Consider the following 19,357-nt stretch of genomic DNA (forward strand, 5'->3'; position numbering starts at 1 on the left):
TTGAAGTCACTCTCTTCTTGGAAGTGGAGGAATTGGAGAAGATGACAAGTGGAAAATGTGAATACAATGAAAAAACATGACACAGAAGTTTCCCAAGTGTCCCTGTAGCAGCCACACTGCTGTAGAAAAACTACCTTAAGATATACCACATAGGGACCAGCAGTTGCTATAATGGCTATGTTGCTGGACTCCCATGTAGTGGACGGCGGTTCGAGTCCCAGACCTGGTGGCTTAAACTCATAATAGGCTCATAAAAGGAAAAGGGAAAAAAGTCAGTACAGCGCTCATGACCTTTCATATACAAGAAACGCGCTCAAAATAAATGTGTCCCCCTCGGCTTTCCTCAGCACTGCTCAATCACGATGACTCAGTCATGACTGCCTGATTTTTAACAGAGCATTAGAGTTATGAAACTGCTCAGGCTCCCCTCAGTGATAATGCCCCAGTTGGCAATCAACCTTCAGAATCAACTTTTTTACTTTTATATTTTTACATGAAAAAGAGTAAGAGTTTACTTTTATTTTAAACACCTGTACACCCTACTATATAATCCGGTTAAGAAAAATAAAAGCTAGATGAGGTGGTACACTCCTGTAGTCTGGGTACTCGGGAAGCTGAGACATAGTGAAGATGTCTAAAAGACTATCCTCACTCCACTCTTCCCACACACATGATTTTTAAAATGGGACAGGAGAAACCAGCAGGTGGTATAGGGGTTAAGGCACTAGATTCCCACTGTGGTTTGAGTCCCAGACCTGGCAGCTTGCTTTCTCATTTTCCCTTTCCCTTTCTCTCTGGTCAAATTAAAAAATAATAATAGCAAATAAAATTAAATAAGTAAATAATTCCTTAACACATAAAAATGAGGTAGGGAAAAAAGCCCACGTATAATACAAAATAAAATACAAGGGAAAAAAATCAAGTATGAAAATTATAAGAAACAACTCTGTACAAAGTCCTATGCAAATAAATGCAATAAAAAACTGGGCAAATGGTTAACTTTCTACTAAATAAAACATTTACTAATACTGACACCAAGAGTTAAACATTCAGTAGAGAACCATTGGCACAGAAGAAATCAACCAATAAACACTAGACCCAGATATTTTTACAGAGACTTCTACCAAACATTTAATAGAAAAGGAACAAAGAAAAGAAGGAAGAGGGACCAGCAGTTGACGTAATGGCTATGTCACTGGACTCCCATGTAGTCGACCACAGTTCGAGTCCTGGACCTGGTGGCTTAAACTCACGCCGGGCGCATGTGCATGCATGCTCAAGATCCCGAGAGGAGAATGGAGGAGAAGGGATTAAGGGATTGCAGCACGGCCATCCGCCTGGCAGGTGATTTCTCACTTTCTGTCTCTGTCTCTCTCTGTCTTTCTGGTGAGCACATGTGCCCTATAGCAAAAACCTCTCCAAAAAAAGAAAGGAAGCAAGATGGGGAAAAAATGCACAAATCCCAAGTATAAGGATAAACTGCAAAAGTCTAACTCCAATTTTGACAGACAATTTCCAGCCTTGTATTACAACCAGGCAATGTTTATTCCATAAACAAAAGACAACTCAAATGTTTAAAAGCGCTAATATAATTCACTATTATAGGTCTAAGGAAAAATATATATATGTACCATAAAAGATGCTTTAAAAACATGAAAAATTAAACATTTATTATTCATTTAAAAAATCAGGAAATACTTAAATGAGATGGAAAAATAGATGAAAACCAACAAGGTCCTTATTGAGAAGGCACAAAAGCCATGCCCAACAGGAATCCCATTGTCTCCACTATCATCCAACACTAGGAATGCCATTGTCTCCACTATCATCCAACACTGCATTAGAGTTATCAGCCAACACAACTAGACACACGAAAGAAATGAAGTGTAAACTGGGGGGTGGGGGGGAGTAAACTGAATAAGAAGTGGTCAATTTATCAATATTTAGTCGGTTCTGTTTTTGTTTTTTGTTAAAGGGCACGTGTGCTCACCAGAAAGAGACAGAGAGAGCAAGTGAGGAATCACCCCATGGGGTGGATAGCCAGGCTGCAATCCCTTCTCCTCCACTCTCCTCTTGGGATTTTGGACATGCACACACACACACGCCTGGAGTGTTTTTCAAGCCACCAGGTCCTGGACTCAGACTGTGAAGTCAGATGTGGGATCCAGCACCTTAACTACCACCACCGCTGGTCCACTAATCATCTTAATATAAGAAAAATCAAAGAGAAACAAAACCACCTAATAAAATATGGTCAAAACCTATGAGTAAATAGCTCCCACAAAAAGAAACACAACTGATGCTTACACATGAAAATATGCATGAATTCACACCTTGTTTATTTGTTTCTTTGTTTAAGATAGGGCCTCTCTCTGTCAGGATCCTCCTGCCCAGCCTCCAGAGTAGCCTCCAGAACTAAGGTGCATACCACCACCCCCAGCTTTGAGGGTGGGCTAGAAATGGAACCTAGGTGGCCTGGGTGACTTCAGCCTAAGGAGCAGCAGCATCTCCACTAACGTGTCACAGCAGTTGGGCCCAAGTTTATTTACACTCTTTATGAGAGAAAAGCAAATGGACACTAAACTGAGTTTCCATTTCCTGCCTATCAGTTAACATAAATCCAAAAACTTGAATGTATATTTATGCCATTGCAGAAGCTGTGGGAAGACAAACCCTTACATACACTTCTTTTAATAGTAGAAATACTAATAGTACAATCATTATGAACAGCGATTTGACCACATCAATCAAATATATAAATGTTCTTTGAAAGAACAATTCCATGCCTGGAAATCATGTCATGGATATATTTATAGAGGTTTCTTTTGAGCAGCAAAAGGTTGGGAACTACAAGTTGAAAAAAACTCCATTTACATAATAAAATATCTTGTAGGTGTTAAAAAAGAACAAAGTGGGGCAGCCAAGTGGAGTGGTGGGTGGTGTGCTGGACTCCCACATGGCCGACTGCAGTTCTAGTCCCAGACCAGGCAGCTTGCTTTCTCACTTCCTCTCTCTCTAGTAAAATTTAAAAAATAACAAATGGAATTAAATAAATAATTCTCTTAAAAAAAAAAAAAAAGAAGAAACTTTTCTAAGTGATAACATGGAAAAATTCTTAAGGTATATTATAAGAGAAAAATCACATGACTCAGAATAGTGTTTATGTTTGGTGCTAATAAGTCAATAAAATTATAAACATTTTAATTATAATAGCAAAATAGCAAAAAGAAATAGTAGAGGGCGGGCCTCGTTCACGCAGGGGTTAAGAGAGCCAGATTCTACATGGCTGACTGTGCTTTGAATTCCAGTCCTGGTGGCTCGAAAAAACACTGGACACATGTGCATGTGTGCCCAAAATCCTGACAGGAAGGAAAAATGGAGGAAAAAGGATTGCAACACGACCACATCACATGAGGGTTCCTTCTCTCTGTCTCCTCTCTTTTTCCCAAGCACATACATCCTCTGACAAGAAAGAGAGAGAGACAGAGAGGGAGGGTGAGAGAGAGAGATTTCTGACCTATGTAAATGCATTACTTACACAAAAGAGAAAAATATTATCTAAAGGATGCGTAAACCCAAATTTAAGTGTTTGCCCAAGAAACTGCACACACTTAACTGGTGTGGCACTTGCTAGGTCTCCCAGAATAACACCAGTCTGAGAGCTCAGCACGTCCTCAAAATCATAAAGCTGGGAGAAAGTCAAACTGTATTATGGTCACCTTACACATTCACAGTGTCACCCTTTTATTTAAAATCTTACTCCAAAATACTTAGTTTCTGGGGGTGATTTTAGAAGTTCCTAGTAACCTCCTTCATGCATATATTTACAGGAAAGCACAGTCTACCGATAAGACATTCGGGTATTTATTTCTGATGAGTTAACACACAACACATAGCACAAAAGAGTATCAGAGAACAGAAGAGTGAGTGAAGTGAGAGAAATTCTCTCTCTCTCTCTGTTTCCATTCCTTTTGCTCTTATTTGCTTTCCTAGTTAATCCTTGCCTGGTTCATTTATTTCTTTCTATGACTTATTTCAGGCTTTGTGTCTTTCACACTCTGAGTTCATTAACTTTGGCATTTCAAGTTTTACCCTCCATAAATAACTCCCAAATATGCATCCACCTGAGTAGCTGAGTAGTCCCGGCTTCTCTCCCAAGGACCATACTCTCACATGGCTGCTGGGAAACCCTGCCTCCCTACCACCTCCAGTGCTCAGTGCTCTGCTTTAAGCCCCCATTACCATCTAGAATGGCTTCCTCTTTTTTTTTTTTTTTTTTGGAGAGAGAGATTTTTGGTATAGGGCACATGCGCTTGCTAGAGAGACAGAAAATGAGAAATCATCCCCTCTGGAGGAGGGGATCATGCCACAATCCCTTCTCCTCCATTCTCCTCTCAGGATTTTAGGCATGCACACACATGCACCTGGTGTGAGTTTTAAACCACCGGGTCCAGGACTCAAACTGTGGTCAACTACATGGGAGTCCAATGATGTAACCATTATGCCATTTGCTAATCCCATTCCTTCTTTCTATTCTCTCCTCCATCCCCATCTAATCTCACTTCCACAAAACTGTCAAATTCATCTCAAAACTTTGAGATCTCCTTATCTACAGAATTAAGTTTTCAGCCTGGCATATATTCGAAGCCTAATTTGATGTAAACCTTAATATCCTCAACTCCTTCTACTCCCAACCCATCATCCTTCATCCTAGCTCCAGCCCAACTAAAGTAGTCACTGGGCACCTCCTATTTCCTACCCTTCTGCCATTCTTACTATTCTTCCACCTGGTGCCCCTTTTTCTAAAATTATTTTCTAAGTTTTTCATATCATCACAACCCTATTTCCCTCTTTCTAGTTTTTCTTGAACTCATGAACCACCAACTCCATGTATTCATTATATGATGCAGAAGTTATTTTAAATTATTATAATCAAAGACAAAAAAATTCTATCAAACTTACAAAGTATTTCTAGATTTCTCTTCTTTTCGTTGCCAAAGGGTATGTGTACTCACCAGAGAGAGTCAGAGAGACAGAGAGAAAGAAGAAAAAAGCACTCTCCCTCCCCAGCGGGGCATGGTCACACTGCAATCCCTTTTCCAGTTCTCCATCCTGTTAGGATTTGGGGCATGCACATGTGCCTGGCATGTTTTCAAGCCACCAGATTTGGGACTAGAACAGGAGCCAGCCATGTGGAATCTGGCTCCCTTAACCTCTCAGCTATGGAGTCAGACTTTGCTTCTAAATTTCTAAAATTAAATCAACTTGTACTAACAGGCACAATGTGCGACTTGTCCTATGGGGGTAAGAGTGGAATGTCAAGGTAATGTTCTCCTTTTCTATTTTTATTAAACCCAAAAAGAAAATCAAAATGAAAGAACATTAGTTCTTTTATCTTCATTGATTATAAAATGCCCGTTTTCCTCTCTCTTTTGCACAAATCCTGACGGACATGTTTCTCTATCAGTTAACAATCATGGGCACACACATACAGTACGGGATGCCAGCTGAGTATCAGAAGAACACTGTCACGGGCTAGGATTTCAAAACCCCTGCTGGCATCACACACTTGGTATCTGTTTGTAGAGCAGTCATGTGGGTTGGCCCACACACAGGCAAGGAAACTCACTGGTTTGGATGCATGAGTCAGAGAAAATGAGGATGTTAACGTATTCCAGCAGATCTGTGCCAACATCATTTCAGAGGCCAAAAGAGGAAGGGATATGAATGATACACAGACATATATTAATAAACAGAAAGATTACCAAGCTTAGAAAAAAGGAACATGCTCTTAGCCCTTGTAAAGACATGACATTTAATAATGGGGATACATTCTGAGACATGTGTCCTTAAGAGATTTCATTATGTGAACATCAGAGTGTACTTACACAACCCTAGGAGGTCTGGCCCAGCCCACACCTAGGCTCCATGGAACCCTCATTGTACATGCAGTCCATTGTTGACAAAATGTCACTATGCAGCACATGACTGGGTTTTACGTATTTCAACGAACAGGTGGGTGTCAGTGTCTTCAGTTATTAAGACTGTTAAAAGTATTGTCATGATGGTTAAAGTGGCTGAATCCCACATAGCTGAATACATGATTCGAGTCCCGGACCTGGTGTCTTGACAAAAACACCAGGCACACATATGCCTGTGTGCCCAAAATTCCAAGAGGAGAATAGAGGAGAAGGGATTGCTGTGCAGCCATCTCCCCTGGAGGGTGGTTTCTCACTTCCCCATCTCTTTGTCTGTCTGTCTCTGCAAAGCACACATGCCTATAGCAAATATATATATATACACACACACACACATACACAAGTATATGTATGCATATATACATATGTGTGTATGTGTGTATATATATGTATGTGTGTGTGTGTGTGTGTGTGTGTGTGTGTATATACACATTTAGATATATATTTGGAGAGTTTGTTTGTTCGTTTTTGCTATAGGGTACATGAACCAGCCAGAGAGACAGAGAGACAGAAAGCAAGAAATCACCCCCTGGGGCGATGGCCATGCCAGTCCCTTCTCTTCCATTCTCCTCTAGGGATTCTGAGCATGTACGTACATGCATGAGTTTTAAGCCGCCATGTCCAGGACTCGAGACATAGAGACAGAAAGCGAGAAATCACCCTCCAGGGGGGATGGTCACGCCGCAATCCCTTCTCCTCCATTCTCCTCTCGGGATCTTGGGCACGCACGCACACGCGCCCGGCGTGAGTTTTAAGCCACCAGGTCCGGGACGTGAACCACGGTCGACTACGTGGGAGTCCAGCGACATAGCCATTACGCTAACTGCTGGTTCCCCCTACAAAGGATATCTTAAAGGTTGCAAATGACAACATGATGAAGTACGTAGAGCAGGTTCAGAGTATCCCAAGCACAGAAGCCTCTGTCCTCATAGAGTCAAGATGCTCCTCCTTCCAGGCACCTCACATGTTCAGCAACCTGGAAGCCCCTCTGAACCCTATCTTTTCGGTTTTTATTAAGGCTTCATTACATAGACATGATCAATTAAATCATTAGCCATTGGGGATCAACTCGACCCTCAGCCCCTCTTACACTTCCCTGGAGGGTAGGAGGGTGGGGCGGGTAAAAATCCAACCCTCTAGTCATGTCCTGGGCTTCCCTGGCAATCAGCAGTCATCCTGTCACTATCCAGAGCCCATCGGCAACTACCATTCACTAACATACAAGAAAGTACATCACTTACCACCTGGGAGATTCTAAAAATACTCAAAACTACGAGCCAGGAAAGGGGCAGAGACCAAATACATATTTCTCATTATGTTGCAGTGACAAAGTGAGCCAGCACTCCACAGAGGAGTTCCTACTTGCTGACGTCACATCAACCATCAGAGAGAGATGAGAAGGTACTAATCCGGTCCTGACCGATCAGTGAGGAAAGTGGTTACAGAGTGGGGAATAGTGACAAGAGCTTGAGTGGAGCAGACACATCAAGATTCCTTTTCAGGCTGCCTCTGAAGACGGGTGTGATCTGGAGCAAGTCACTTCACCTTTCTTACCCACAGTTTCTTCCTCACTGAAATGAGGATTAGCAAGACCCGCTTAGGGTTGTAGGGGTAATGCAAGTAGGCCCACATAGGAAAGGTCTTTAGTTCAAGTCCTGAGGTTTCCATGAGCTCATTGAGTGAATGGCTATGATCTGGATTGGCTGATTCTGGAATTGAATAATGGCATCAAAACCCTGTCAGGGGGGCCACCAGGTGGTGTGACAATTGAGGTGCTGGACTCCCACATGGCTAACCGTGGTTCCAGCTGGACCTGGCAGCTTGCTTTCTCACTTTTTCTCTCTCATGACTGCATGTGCCCTATAGCAAATTAAAAATAATAACAACAATAAATAGAATAATTATTAAAAAATAAAAACCACCCATTGGGTGGCAAACCCCAGTGGTTGAGAAAGCTGGATCCTACATAGCCGAACAGTTTGAATACAAGCCCCAGAGGCTTGACAAACACATCTGGCGTGCGTGTATGTATATATAAGTGCATGTGTATAGCATGTGTATGTGTGTGTATGTGCATGCACATGCACTTGCTCAGAATCCCGACAAGATGAAGACAAAAATAATTGTTGAGTGATCATTCCCCTTTGAGGGGTGTTTTCTCCCTCCTCTCCCTCCAGCAAACCCTTCTGTCTGTGACTGAGGGCTTAATTAGCCCTCTTCTCACTCACCTCTTCACAGTGCAGTTATAAAACCATTAATCTGATCTGACCTTTTATCTCCGCCTTTCCTGCCAGAACCACTCCAGCTCGCTTACTCATCAGTGGCTGTCGTCAAATGCAAAGTCATGTACTTTCAGAGGTTTAGAGCAGTGTCTCTGGCTAATTGTGGCATGATCACACCCTTTTGAAGGGTGCTTTCTCTCTCCCTCTGGGAGCATGTGCACCCTCAAGCAATTTAAAAAAAGAAAATAAGGGACCAGCAGTTGGTGCAATGGCTATCACGCTGGACTCTCATGTAGTCGACCATGGTTCAAGACCTAGACCGGGTGGCTTGAACTCACACCGGATACATGTGCATGTGTGCCCAAGATCCCAAGAGGAGAATGGAGGAGAAGGGATTGCGGTGTGGCCATCCCTCCTGGGGGGGGGTGATTTCTCACTTTCTGTCTTTCTGGTGAGCACATGCGTCCTATAGCAAAAACCTCTCCAAAAAAAGAAAATAAGATCCCGTTGGAGTCAGTCTCTCTCTCTCTCTGTTTGTCTGTCTTGGAAGAAATAAATAAATTTTAAAAGAAAACAAAACAAAACAAAACAAAAAATCGAGACCAGCCCTCATATAAATAATTTTGCACGGTGGGGGCAATATTTAACAAATAAAGTACCATCAACGGGGTGGCTTATAAACAACAGAACGCTCTTTTTCAGTTCTGGAGGTTGGAATCTGAGATCAGCATCGTCAGCTCTGCAAAAGAGCCCTCTTTCTAGTTTGCGGAGAGTCATCTTCTCCTGGTGTCTTCACAGGGTAGAAGGGGGATAACGAACTCTGGGGTTTCTAGTTTTCCTTTTTTTAAGTACTCTCCCTGGGAGATGGCTATGCCGTAGTCCCTCCTCCATTCTCCTTTCGGGATTTTGGGCACATATGCACACATACCTAGTGTGTTTCTCAAGCTACCATGCCTGGGACTCGAACCACCCAGCTGGCCACATGGGATCCAGCCAGCTTAATCACCAAGCCACAGGCTGGCCCCAGTGATTTCATTAAGGTTAACCTAACCTGTGTACACAGATCAATCTGCTTAGTCAAATGCCTCACAGAAAGAACAAAAAGTAAAATGAGAGGAAACCACTAGGCACCCTTAGGTCTGTCTGAACAGGTACAACGGAAGTTTCATCTTAGCATGTTGTCCTTTCTGAGTGTTTTTGTGGTCAGATAGACAGGGTCTGGGGGCATGGGATACCAGGCAGAAGAGAAAATTTACCACAGAGGTTAAACAAATAGCTGGCCCCTTGACCCAAAATCTCCATGTGCGGTACCTACTGGAGTCAGGCAAGGATCTGGGGAGGCTGCCTGCCTCGTTTCCCATTATAACACCGACTCAGGCCAGCAGCAAACCCCAGGGAACCTCCCCGACATGCCTGAGCCCCGGAGCCATGGATGTGTAATGTGTGACTCCCTCTCAGGGCAAATGCAGGCCTTTATTCATGGCATTGACTTTTGGCCTGTAAGGATTCCAAATGTCATAGTATCATCATGCAATGACAGTAGAATTCAAGTCACTAAAACGACATAATTAATTAAGTCAATTACAATGACATTCAAAATTACTGATGCAAGCTTAACTGCATCATGTATCTTGGCAGGCGGGTACCCAAAGAGTGAGGCTGGAGGCTCTTTTTGTTTTTGTTTCATTTTTCTTCTTCTTTTTTTTTTTTTATAATTTGTCAACAGCCACATGTGCTCACCAGAGGTAGACAGAAACAGAAAGTGTCACCCGGCCTGTTTTTCAAGCCTCCAGGTCTGGGACTTGAACTGCACACTTGGCCATGGGGGATCCAGCCACCTTGGCCATCACACCACCCAGCTACCTGAGGCTGGCAGCTCATAAGAGTCAAATATAAGAAGAAATATAACCCAAGAGAGACTTAACCGGGAGGGAGATTTGAAATGCATTTCAAGGAAGGGCCAACCAGGTAACATGTTGCAGCTGGATCCCACAAAGCCAACTGCATGGTTTGAGTGCTAGACCTGGCAACTTGAGAATCATGCCAGTTCAAGGAAAGGCCAACCAGGTAACATGTGGCTTACTGCAGCTGGATCCCACAAAGCCAACTGCATGGTTTGAGTGCTAGACCTGGCAACTTGAGAATCATGCCAGCTGCATGTGCATGTGTGCCCAGAAATTCCAAGAGTAGAAATGGAGGAGAGGAGACTGCAATGAGCCCATCCCCCTAGGAGGGTGGAGGGGTATATCTCTCTCGCTCACTGATGAGTACATGTGCTCTAGAACAAAAACTCTTTTTAAAGTATGTTTCACTAAGACCAGAAGATGGAGGACCAGCAGTTGGTATAGTGGCTATGTCTCTGAACTCCCATGTAGTGGACCGCAGTTCAAGTCTCAGACCCAGTGGCTTAAATTCACACCGGGTCCCAAGATCCTGAGGGGAGAATGGAGGAGAGGGGATTGTGGCATGGCCATCCCCCCTGGGGGGGTAATTTCTTGCTTTCTGTCTCTCTGTCTTGCTCTGTCTTTTTGGGAAGCACACATACCCTATAGCAAAAACCTCTCCCCCCCAAAAAAAAATAAAAAAAGAAAAAGAGTAGAAGACAGAATTTTTTTAAAAAGAATTATTTATTTCATTTTACTTATTTATTTATTTTTAATTTGACCAGAGATAGAGGGAAAGTGAGAAAGCAAGCTGCTGAGTCTGGGACTTGAACCACAGTCAGCCAAGTGGGAGTCCAGCACCTTAACCACCATACCACCTGCCAGCTCAAAGAAGGAATGTTTGTGGTGCAAAAAATAAACATTATTATTTTCCCTGTTTAACTAATCGACTCCCTCTCTGCTCCCTCAAGTTCACTATCTGGACTTTGTCATTCAAAGACACCTTAAAATCACAGCCGTACTCCTGAGGCCCCGTCTGCCGGTGACCCTTGCCTAAACTTTGACACAGCACTGATGTCAGCTGTCACCAGCTGTGGTACAGAGACATGACGCTCTGCAGAGAGGAGATTGCACCAGCCAAGCACACAAGTACTTGGGTGTTTCATCACCCTCTGCCAGTCGATCTGGCATTGTGACATTGCTTCTCTAATGACTCAAAACACCAGGACGTCACCCTCTGTCAGTCGGTCTGGCATTGTGACACTGCTTCTCTAATGACTCAAAACACCACTACGTACCTGCAGGGCACACACCCCGTACATCCTGGCTTCTCAAGAAAGGAGCCAGGATAGAGCAGGGGGTGGATACTGCGAGCAGCCGTGAAATGACGGGAGATGCGAGCAGCATACTCCGGAGCCTAAACTGGGCCTCACGTGTCCTTTGTTATGCACCTACTTCAGTGTGCATCCCAAGGGCTTGTTTTTATTTATTTATTTTTTAAAAAGAGATGTTTGCTGTAGGGCATATGCGCTCACCAGAGATACAGAGACAGGAAGCAGGAAATCAGCCCCCGGAAGGATGGCCACGCAGCAGTCCTTTCTCCTCCGTTCTCCTCTAGGGATTTTGGGCATGTACGTGCACATGCTCAGAATGAGTTTTTAAGCTGCCAGGTCTGGGACTCAAACCAAGGTCAATTACACAGGAGTCCAGAGACATAACCATTACACCATCGGCTGGTCCCCACAGTGGCTTATTGAATGCCCCAAAAGGACCTTGTCTTAATCATTTTTGGATCCCATGTCAACCTTACATGTCTCGGACACTCGGGAACTGTCAGAGCTAATTTTCAATTTCACAGGCTAAAAGGATGGGCAGCCGTTCTGAATGAAACATGACAAATTGTGCAGGCATCAGCCTTAATCTAAACTCTGATGATGTATATTCTCCTTCTGTTCACATCTACTCTTTCCTGAATGGTCCATAGGAAAAATAAAGACCAAAAGCAGAAAAGGCAAATGGATGGCAAAAAGCATTATCGTTATCTCATCTAGGCCTCACTTCATCTAGGCTAAAGAAAACCTGGACCCATGATTTTTAACCCACTTATCCTATCAAATCGAAACACCCTGTGCCCTTTTAAATTTATGATCCATCACATACACCATAACTACCCCAATATACAGGACACACAGAATTTCACCCAAGATTAGTAACAACCAGAGTCTCACAAAGTGCTGAGTAGTTAGAAAAGTCACAATGCAATTTTGCATAAAAAAACATAGAAAAAAATACATCATGACTTTCCCAATAACCCAGCACATCAGAAAACCAGAAACAAAAATTTTTCTCTTAAGTCAGAAATATATTCTTTTGGTCCTCTTTTTCTTTCTTTCTTTCTTTCTTTCTTTCTTTCTTTCTTTCTTTTTTTTTTTAGTTGCTATAAGGCACTTGGATTCACTGGAAAGAGACAGAGAGAGATAAAAAGAGAGAAAGTGAGAAATCAACCCCAGGGAGATGGCCACACTGCAATCCCTTTTCCTCCACTTTCTTCTTAGCATTTTTGGGCATGCACACACATGTCTGGCATGTTTTCCAAGCTACTGAGTCCAGAACTTGAACCAAGCAGGCAGTCATGTGGAATCCAGCCACCTTAACCACTATGCCACTGGCTGGCCCATAAAGATACACATTGTATCCAGAAAAATTTTAAAAATGAGTACATCTGCTATATCGGAAGGAAGGTGTCTGGCAATAAAAAGATTCTTTTTAAGAATCATTTAATTTTTTTTATGATTATTATTACTTTTTAATTTGGTGTAGGGCATGTGCGGTCACCAGAGAAAAACAGAGAGAGAGGGAAGGTGAGCAAGCAAGCCACCAGGTCCAGGACTGAAACCATGGTCAGCCATGTGGGAGTCTAGCACCTTAACCACGATGCCACTCGCAGGCCCCAACAATTCTAAAAATTCTAACCCCAGGTGAAAAGGTTTATTTAGACAAGGACAAAGCACACCAACAGGGGTGGGCACTATTCAGTATGGTATTGGTTAGCCCATTTCTACAGAGACTAACAGGTGTCATATGGGAAAAAGGATATGACCAAACAAGTTTAGAAAATACTCCATTAAGTAAAATTAAGAGTGTTTCTTTATTGCAGGACTTTTCTGAGCCTTTATTATCATGCAATAGTACTCTCCAAAAAGAAGGTGTCAGATGTAATGACTCTCACGCTTATTTCACTGGGGAATTTTTCTCTCTTTCTTTCTTAGTTTTTGCTATACGGTGCGTACACTCACCAGAGAGAAAAAGTGAGACATCACCCCACTAGGAGGGATGGCTACACCCCAAACTCTTCTCCTTCATTCTCCTCTTGGGATTTTGGGCATGCACACCCACGCCCCCACCATGATTTTTTTTTTTTTTTGGAGAGGTTTTTTCTATAGGGCGCGTGCGCTCGCCAGACAGACAGAGAGAGACATAGAGACAGAAAGCGAGAAATCACCCCCCAGGGGGGATGGTCACGCCGCAATCCCTTCTCCTCCATTCTCCTCTCAGGATCTTGGGCACACACGCACACGCGCCCGGCGTGAGTTGTAAGCCACCGGGTCCAGGACGTGAACCACAGTTGACTATGTGGGAGTCCAGCGACATAGCCATTACGCTAATTGCTGGTTCCCCCACCATGATTTTTCAAGCCTCCAGGTCCAGTACTTGAACCACACAGTTGGCTACGTGAGGTCCAGAGCCTAACCTCCACGCCACCTACTGGCTCCATGTGGGAAGAGAATTATTTTTTACTTTATGCATTACTAATTAGCCTTCAAAGAGGGACATACTTTGAGAACCATAAATTAAGAAATTGGAATAAGAAATAAGGTGTTGGGGCCAGCAGGTGGCGTGGTGGTTAAAGGCACTGGATTCTCACATGGCTTACCGCGTTTTGAGTTCCAGACCTGGTAGCTTGCTTTCTCACTTTCTTTCTCTCTCACTCTGTACCTCTCTGGTCAAATTGAAATAAACAAATAAATAAATAAAGTTAAATAAAATAATAATAATAAAAAGAAATAAGGTGTTAGTAAAACCTCAACAATAGGTTTTAACTCCCAGGTAGTCAGGTCAGTCTTTTTTTCCTACTGCTAACTATGTCTTTAAAACCATGGGGGCAGCCATCGCTAGGAGCACAGCCTTAGAAAGAAAAAACATACCTGTCAGAACACACGGATGAACTAACACACGTTACCACTCTCAGAGTAAAAACTCAATCAAAACTCAGGCAGCTGCTATTTTGCACTAAGGACAAAACTACAAACGACCGGAAGCCCGCAGGAGGCACTGCTGTGCATACTGCAAGTTCCAGTTAGGTCGATGTTAGCCTACCCAATCCGAATATCTCAGCAAGTGAAATGAAAAGAAAGACTTACCCACAGAGGCTGAGTTTTTAAGAACTGATTCCTTTGGGACTCCTTTTTCAATTCGTAATGTTGCCCACTGTTCAAAAACAAGAATACTCATTTAAGCGGTCTCACAGACACAATGTAAAATGCTTATACATGCTTTTATAAAAGTAAAATTAAACATTAAGGCTTGGAGCTATTTGAATTAAAGCGATACCCCACAGACACTCCATTGCAGCAGGTATTCCCAAGCACACTCTTCCAGTAGTTCCTGATCGTGCCCTAATGAAATGAGGGAAGGATGATGTTTTCCCTCACTAAAACCTCCTTACACACAGCTGTGCCCTAATAGGTGCCTCCCTGAGAAGGCTGTGGAGCATCACAGAGAAGAGTACAGGTTATGGCACCAAGACGGTTTGGATTTAGGGCCAGACCCCCAGCCTAAAGGTTAAGTGCTGTGCAGAGGGAACCAGATGCCCATGGCTAACCCAGGTTGGAGTCCCAGCCCCAGCAGCTTGAAAAAGAGACAGGTGGCACCTGCAGGCATATCCAAGATCCTAATAAGATGAAAAATTGAAGGAAAAAGGGTCATGCCTAACAGAGTAGCTGGGTGTGAGCCAGCCAAATTCTACATGACCAACTGCAAGGTTCAAGTCCTGGACCAGCAGCTTGAAAAACATGCATGCATGCCCAAGATCCCAAGAAGAGAATGGGGGGAAAAAAGGGTTGCCGTGTAGCCATTCTCCCTGGAGGGTAATTACTCACTTTCCCCCTCTCTCTGTCTCTCTCCTGTGATCACACATGCTCTATGGCAAATTTTTTTTAAAAGTCTGAGTTTCAGGCCAGGAGGTGGCGTGATGGCTAAGGCACTGGACTCCCACATGGTCAACTGCAGTCTGAGTCCTGAACCTGGCAGTTTGAAAACTACACCAGGAGCACGTGCATACATGCCCAAAATCTCGAGAGTAGAATGAAGGGATTGCAGCATGATCATCCCCCTGGGGGATAATCTCTCACTTTCCCTATCTTTGTTCCTATCTCTGTCTCTCTTCTCTCTCTGGTGAGTGCATGTGCTTATGGTAACACCCCCTCCCCCCAAAAAAGCCCTTTAATACATATATTATAATTGGACATAAGCACCTTTGAGGGGACCAAAAAACTGATTTATTGATATACCAAGGCAAAAAATGTCAGTTACTGGTAGGCTAAGAAGGGCCTGTGAAACAGAGGTTAAAGCATTTTTTTCAAATAAATAAGATGATAACTGATGGAGAAAAACGTAGTCTAAAACTTACAAAGGTCCAGGATTAAGGCATAACCTGACTAGGTCAGGACCCCTGCACAACAACTCGGTCAGGCAAGAACATGCCATTCACTCTCAGGGAACAGCCTATAAATAGAGGCCTAATCTCCCAGTCTCTAGTGGCCACTAACTAACAAGAACACTCAGTATTAATCTGCTTGCATCCTTTTATTTAGTAATTAACAAGAATACTCAGTATTAATCTGCTTGCATCCTTTTATTTGCTTGCTGATTCAGTGTGGGAGTTCTCGAACTCTGGATTTATACCTCCCATCTTTTCTTAAGTGAGTTCCAGGTTCATCTCCATAATTTTCCCCTTGAAGCTATAGGGTACCTATAATCATGTGTAAGTAAACCAAAGATAGGATTAAAACAAAATTTAGGGACTTTAGGGGCTGGATGGGAGCACAGTGGTAGAGTGCTACACCACACAGCAGATCCATGTGAGAAAGTTCTGAGTTCACGTCCAGAGACCACCCTGAGTATTCCGTGCACAATCCCAGGCAAGCTGAGGCTGGGGGTGGATCATGGCATCAAGATCCTGCTGGGGATGCTGATTCTATCTGTCTGTCTCTTTCTGTCTCATTCATAGAAGAAATAGATAAACATTAAATACAATATACCATTTTGTAAGCAATTAACTATCAGGAGCTGAACAGTAGAGCAGGGGTGATGCAGTATTCTGCAAAGCCGTCACATGTGGGAAAGCCCTAGATTCACATCCAGAGACCTCCCAGAACACACCAGGCACACGTATGCCCATGACCCAGGGCTAGCTGAGGTTGGGGATGGATTGTAGCATGAAGGCCCTGCTGGGGTGTCTCTCTCTTTCTTTCTCTCTCTCATGGAAAAAAGAAAAAAAGATTTAAAAAAAAAATCATTGTTAGTCTCAGAATTCATTCTTTTTATTGTGGGTGTATGATTTTATATTTTACACAAATGGTTGTTACCTTAGACTGGAACAATGACTCCATGTTCATTTTACTGGAAAATATCGGTATCTTAGGGCTGCTATGAACTGAATTATGCATCCCCCAAGTCATTATGTTGATGCTTAAATCTCTCATTGCTTACAAGGTGATTGCATTTGAATATAAGGTCTTTAAAGAGGTGATGTAAAAATGAAGCTGTAAGGGTAGCCCTAATCTAATCTGACTGGTGTTCTTACAAGAAGAGGAGATTTGGACAGGCAAAGACACCAGAGATGTGCACACATAGCAAGGGGCATGCAAGGACACCCTGAGAAGGCCGTTACTTGCAAGCCAAGGAAAGGCATCATAAAACCAACCCGACCAAACACCTTGACCTTAAACGTTCGGCCTCCAGAACCATAAGAAAATGAATTTCTGTGGTTTAAGTCACCCAGGCTGTAGTGTTTGCTATGGCAGCCTTAGCAAATGAACACAATGACATTCCTCAAACAGCGTGGTGAATGAAAAGAGCTCCAACTTCTGTGACCAGACAAGTTGCAGAATGTGTGACCAAAGGCCTACCTACAAAACACAGTCAGTGTTCAAGACAAGCAAATTATAAGGTTGGAGAAGCAGCCATTTAATACCAAAGGGAATTTGCACTGGAAAACCATCTTCTTTAGGCTAACTCTCCAGTGAAAGGGAAAAACAATGCACTTGGCTGCCAGACAGACGTACAATGGAATTGCAGTTCTGCTACTACCTGGCTGTAATCATCTCTGACAACAGACTAACCTCTTGGGCCATCCATTTCATCACCTCTAAAAGAGAGACAATGCCAAGGGTGGATATGAAGGATCTGACTGCCTGGTGCTCACCACACAACCAGCCACAGAGTAATAGAAGAATGATGGCTTCCTCTTCCTTTCTCACAGCTTGCACTTTACTTGGGTACCAAAAGACCATCAGTGAGTGTCCCAATAAATAGCTATTTCTGGGACCAGCAGTTAGCGTAATGGCTATGTCGCTGAACTCCCATGTAGTCGACCATGGTTCGAGTCCCGGACCTGGTGGCTTAAACTCAAGCCGGGTGCATGTGCGTGCGTGCCCAAGATCCCAAGAGGAGAATGGAGGAGAAGGGATTGTGGCGTGGCCATCCTCCCTGGGGGGATGATTTCTCACTTTCTATCTCTCTTTCTCTCTCTGTCTTTCTGGCGAGCGCACGTGCCCTATAGCAAAAACCTCTCCAAAAAAAGAGCTATTTCTCTCTCTCTTTCAAATAGCTATTTATTTTTAAGTTTTTATTTATTCATTCATTTATTTTAATTTGACCTGAGAGAGACACAGACAGGAGAGAGAAAGTGAGAAAGCAAGCCACCAGGTCCAGGACCTGAACCATGGTGAGCCATGTGGGAGTTTCCAGCACCCTAACCACTATGCCACCTGCTGATCCCTCTCTCTTATTTTTTCTTTTTTTTTTTTTTAGAGAGAGGTATTTTTGCTATAGGATGTGTGCACTCACAGGAGAGACAGAGAAATCACGTTCTAGGGAGGATAGTCATGCCACAATCCCTTCTTCTCCATCCTCTTCTCAGGATCTTGGGCACACAGCACCTGTGCCTTGCATGAGTTTCAAGCTACTGGTCTAGGACTCGAACCATAGTTGGCCATGTGGGAGTCCAGTGACGTAACCACCACGTCATTTGCTAGCCCCAGCTATTTCTCTTTTACCACACCACCTTCTCAGACAGATCAGGAGAAGCCAAATACAAGGGTAGACTATCTCTTCTAGAGATTCTGAGTCTCTTGCAGAGGTATCTCAGAACACATCTGCCTCAAAGAACTGCAAAACAGGCAGCTCTGTCAGCAAGAGGGTACTTTTTTTTTTTTTTTTGGAGAGATTTTCACTGTAGGGCGCATGCGCTCGCCAGACAGACAGAGAGAGACATAGAGACAGAAAGCGAGAAATCACCCCCCAGGGGGGATGGTCACGCCACAATCCCTTCTCCTCCATTGTCCTCTCGGGATCTTGGGCATGCACGCACACGCACCCAGCGTGAGTTTTAAGCCACCGGGTCCGGGACACGAACCACGGTCGACTACGTGGGAGTCCAGCGACATAGCCATTACGCTAACTGCTGGTTCCCAGCAAGAGGGTCTTAAAGTACAAAGGCAGCTTCTGACTCCCCGCCTCACTCTCTGCACCCGCTCCCCAGCAAGGAAAGCTGACAGACACTTATCAGTCTGGATCTTTCTCCACTTAATTGCCAAATACTCTAGAGGGAAAAGGCAGTTGTCCAAACATCACCAAAAAGAGATTGCTTCAAGTCTGATTTGTAAAGCTGAGGCCACAGCTTGCACAACTGCACAATCACCCAGACAATTACAACTTTCCATTTTTGCGTACCTAATGATTGACTAAAGAGAAAGAAGAGAAAAATACATAAAACTGTAGGAAATATAAATTACTGAGACAGCAGTTGGCTTAATGGCTATGTCACTGGACTCCCATGTAGCCGACCTTGGTTCGAGTCCCAGACCCGGTGACTTAAACTCATACTGGGCACATGCGCACCCAAGATCCAGAAAAGAGAATGGAGGAGAAGGGATTACAGCGTGGCCATCCCCCCTGGAGAGTGATTTCTCACTTTCTGTCTCTCTTTCTC

The 19,357-nt window shown here is 43.6% G+C and overlaps 1 protein-coding gene across 2 annotated transcripts in view; it reads right to left on the reverse strand.

Moving 5' to 3' along the window:
* Positions 1–19,357, reverse strand: part of GPAT3 (glycerol-3-phosphate acyltransferase 3) — a 59,260-nt gene that overhangs the window by 31,198 nt on the left and 8,705 nt on the right. For both annotated transcript variants that reach the window (XM_006151385.3, XM_006151386.2), the window contains one exon: positions 14,505–14,571. In XM_006151385.3, coding sequence (XP_006151447.1) covers positions 14,505–14,571 — 67 coding nt within the window. The remainder of the gene's footprint in view (positions 1–14,504; positions 14,572–19,357) is intronic.

The sequence above is a fragment of the Tupaia chinensis genome, unplaced genomic scaffold (genome assembly GCF_000334495.1).
Source record: "Tupaia chinensis unplaced genomic scaffold, TupChi_1.0 Scaffold000318_1, whole genome shotgun sequence".
Classification (NCBI taxonomy): domain Eukaryota; kingdom Metazoa; phylum Chordata; class Mammalia; order Scandentia; family Tupaiidae; genus Tupaia; species Tupaia belangeri.